At 31.3% G+C, this 3,127-nt stretch overlaps 1 protein-coding gene across 1 annotated transcript; it reads right to left on the bottom strand.

The window, feature by feature from the left end:
* Positions 1-495: 495 nt before the first annotated feature.
* Positions 496-1,007, bottom strand: Tsp_12956 (hypothetical protein). The gene is made up of 2 exons (XM_003367347.1): positions 904-1,007; positions 496-526 (listed from the first exon to the last, which is right to left on the bottom strand). Exons 1-2 carry the CDS (start codon positions 1,005-1,007, stop codon positions 496-498), a joined length of 135 nt encoding a protein of 44 aa, XP_003367395.1.
* Positions 1,008-3,127: the final 2,120 nt, after the last annotated feature.

The following is a 3,127-nucleotide window of genomic DNA, read 5'->3' as shown; positions in this document are numbered from 1 at the left end:
TTCTTTTCTATCATATTGTTCAAACTTTATTTCGCCCTCGATATGATTATCAAATATTACGATTTTTTGTCCCCTTTTTCCTATCAAATATTATTACATAATCTGATAAAAAAATGATTTTACTTGTACTGAAGAACCCCTGGATGCAATTGAATTTTTGGAACAAGCTCCAGTTAGACCACAACGACCAAAACACTTCAGAATGCCAAAATCTATGGTTTGCTTGCAAATATGTATTTAATTGCATCTTAGCTGAATCACTGACTTACTCCGCTTGACAGCTAAAGGACTGTCGATGAAGATATTATTTCTCTTCTATTATATGCTCTTTTTTGTATGCGCGGGTAAATGCTCTTATATAACCGATGGCCTGAATGAGATATATACTTATGTGTGTTTCTTAGACAGCATCACAAAGCTGTCTGAGCTCTAAGTTATAAATATGCATTTCAAATGATAATTCTCTATTCATTAACTAAAATTACGTCAGAGAAATTAAGTTCCAAATTGTTCAATATCGATTAATCTGAAATCAACTTAAATACACTATCAAAATTTTTACATACATACTGCAATTCGCTGTTTAAGTATTATTGACATGTCGAATGTATAATTTCACCGTAACACATTTACTTAAGCTTAGAAAAGCGTCAAAATGCTTACAAAATGTAAAATTGCATAAAATATAAATAGAAAATTACACATGAATGCATAGAAATTTACTCGCCTGGAAAGAAAATTCACTTACACACCACATTCAGAAATATACGCTGGGCATGAATTTTTAAAAATGGCAATTAATGTTCTTTGATTTTATTTGTGTGAAAAAAGATTTATTTAATTCTCATCCAATGATAAATGAAATTCATAATTGGAACACCACCGGTGGTGACAAGTTCTCACTTTCTTTCAATTGAATTTCTTACAAAGCAAAATTGATATAGCACAGCATTAATGTTGAACAAAGCAATAGCGGCAATATGTTGCCTATTTGAATTCATTCTCATCCATGTCGACTATTCTGAAATCAATCTATATTCACCTATGGGATTTTATATGATTTTCAAAGAAAACAATCTTTAAAAAAGTGCTCTTGAAATACTTGGTTTTACATTTTGCTACATTTTCATATATTTATACAGAAAAAATTCAGCCGTGAAAAATAATACTTCACAAATGCATAGAATTTATGCAACTAGAAATTCATCAATTATTTCTAATAAACGTCATTGTGCCACTTTCTTTTGTAATTTACTTTATTTTCAACTTATTTCTACATAATAAAATCTTTTATACAAATACATCTTCTTGAGAAGCTTATCAATGATAATTTTGCATAACTCTCAAAGCCATTATTGCGTACAGCGTTCTGCTGAAATGCACATCAGAAAGCTATTGAAAAACATATTGAAAGGCAGTTTTCTTCTAAATAGTGCAATTCACAGTTCAATATTGAAATTAAGTACAAGACGAGCATTTTTAAAAGTGGAAAAATAAATACTTTATACAGTTTGATGAAAAATGGAGATTTCAATTTCAAATATCCCATCCTGTTTATTCATCACTAGATCATCAGCTAGAGAAATTCTTCAATTTAATGACATTTTAAAATACCATTTCAAAGAATTTTGGAAAGCAACAAAAATCACCAATTCCTCCAACTGACAACAAAAACTGATATTTAAATATATTGCTAAAAAGATATACTAAAAGTAGAACAAAAAACACCATTGCAAAAGACAATCGTTCATTCTCAGATATGCTTTAATACAATAACATAGCATGAGGAAAAAATTATGATGAAAAATGAAGGAAAAAAAACACAAAACACCTTTCTGTTAAATACACTTGTTTCATTAATATCGTGTTAATGCTCGCGCAACAAATGCATTACTCATTTTCAATGACTATCCATATCTATGATTTCAGTTCTTCTATTACAGTGTATTATGTATTGTATTGCATGGAATTAATTGCATCAAATGTAAATTAGCATTGATAAATTAAATTATGACGCAATTTGAAGAATGTCTCACCAAATTTATTGAAATATTATTAACTCGAAAATAGGATTTGAAACACTGCCGACTAATTTGGTGCAGTAAATTATTCCACTAAATCAATGCTTCATAAATTTCAATAAAATCAATACACAGCTATAATAGTTTTCACTCCATTAAGATGCAATTGCTAATGAAAGAAAGAGTTGCTGTTTATTCAACTCACAAATTACAGGTCTCCCTATTTACCGCTTTCTTAGACCAAATTGACAGATTATACATTGCTCATCTTACAAAAAAAATAGTAGGGTCAATTTTTCATTCTAAAGAGTAAATTCACTTAAAGCCGAAATTCTGACAACAATACCAGAAATACAATTTTATGCACAAAACTATAAAAATTATTGCAATTTGCAAATTCATATATGCAAACATGCCAAAATACTAATTTCACTGATGTGAAGAACAGTTGAAAAAGATTGTCGTAAACAGCGGTTATAAAGTCTTTTGTTTTGAATATTGTTTGTTAAAGTAACAAATTATGCTATGCCAAATTTCAGTTTTATGAATTCCGTAAATTATGATTGAAACATGAGGATTTGTACTTGATCCGTTCTTCATTATCATAAAGGTTTTACGTGCAAATTATAAAAGTGAAACCCATGCTTGACGTGCACGTGTATTTCCCCCTGCTGTAAAATGGTGTGCAGCGAATGAATGGAGGATGGATGGAAATTGAGGATCAAAGAAGACGGGCTGCACAGAACTGCCTTTTTCTTTTGCCCCCCATTTGTTCATGGTGATCATGATGTTTCTACTTAGTTGGAGGCAATGAAGTGACGCATCCTGTCTTGACGAAGTCTCTTCGCAACCTCAAGGCAAGCTGTAGATCAAGCGATTCCAACAATTGTCCCTTTCTCAACTGACGCATCGTATATAGCCGGATGCTCAGGCGCTTGTGAGCCTGTCCATAGGCTTATCACACAGTAAACAAAAACGATACATCCAGATCGTAATATCAGCTTACCATGCTGCCCACCAATCTCTGCTCTAGAACAAGTGGCCGATTGTATTACACTACTCAATATTCACATTTCGATGTCCAAAATGATTGAATCGACAGTCTT

Source organism: Trichinella spiralis (assembly GCF_000181795.1).
Source record: "Trichinella spiralis strain ISS 195 chromosome Unknown Scfld4423, whole genome shotgun sequence".
Taxonomy (NCBI): domain Eukaryota; kingdom Metazoa; phylum Nematoda; class Enoplea; order Trichinellida; family Trichinellidae; genus Trichinella; species Trichinella spiralis.
Note: the sequence above shows the minus strand (reverse complement) of the source record. Positions and strands in the feature narration are given on the sequence as shown.

What these genes read in the sequence shown, in the direction of transcription:
- Tsp_12956 (XM_003367347.1), bottom strand. Translation starts at nt 1,007, where the DNA reads ATGAGAATGAATTCAAATAGGCAACATATTGCCGCTATTGCTTTGTTC. An exon ending in AGAAATTCAATTGAAAGAAA is followed by an intron (nt 527 to 903) that starts GTGAGAACTTGT and finishes AGTTGATTTCAG; the next exon opens with ATTAATCGATATTGAACAAT.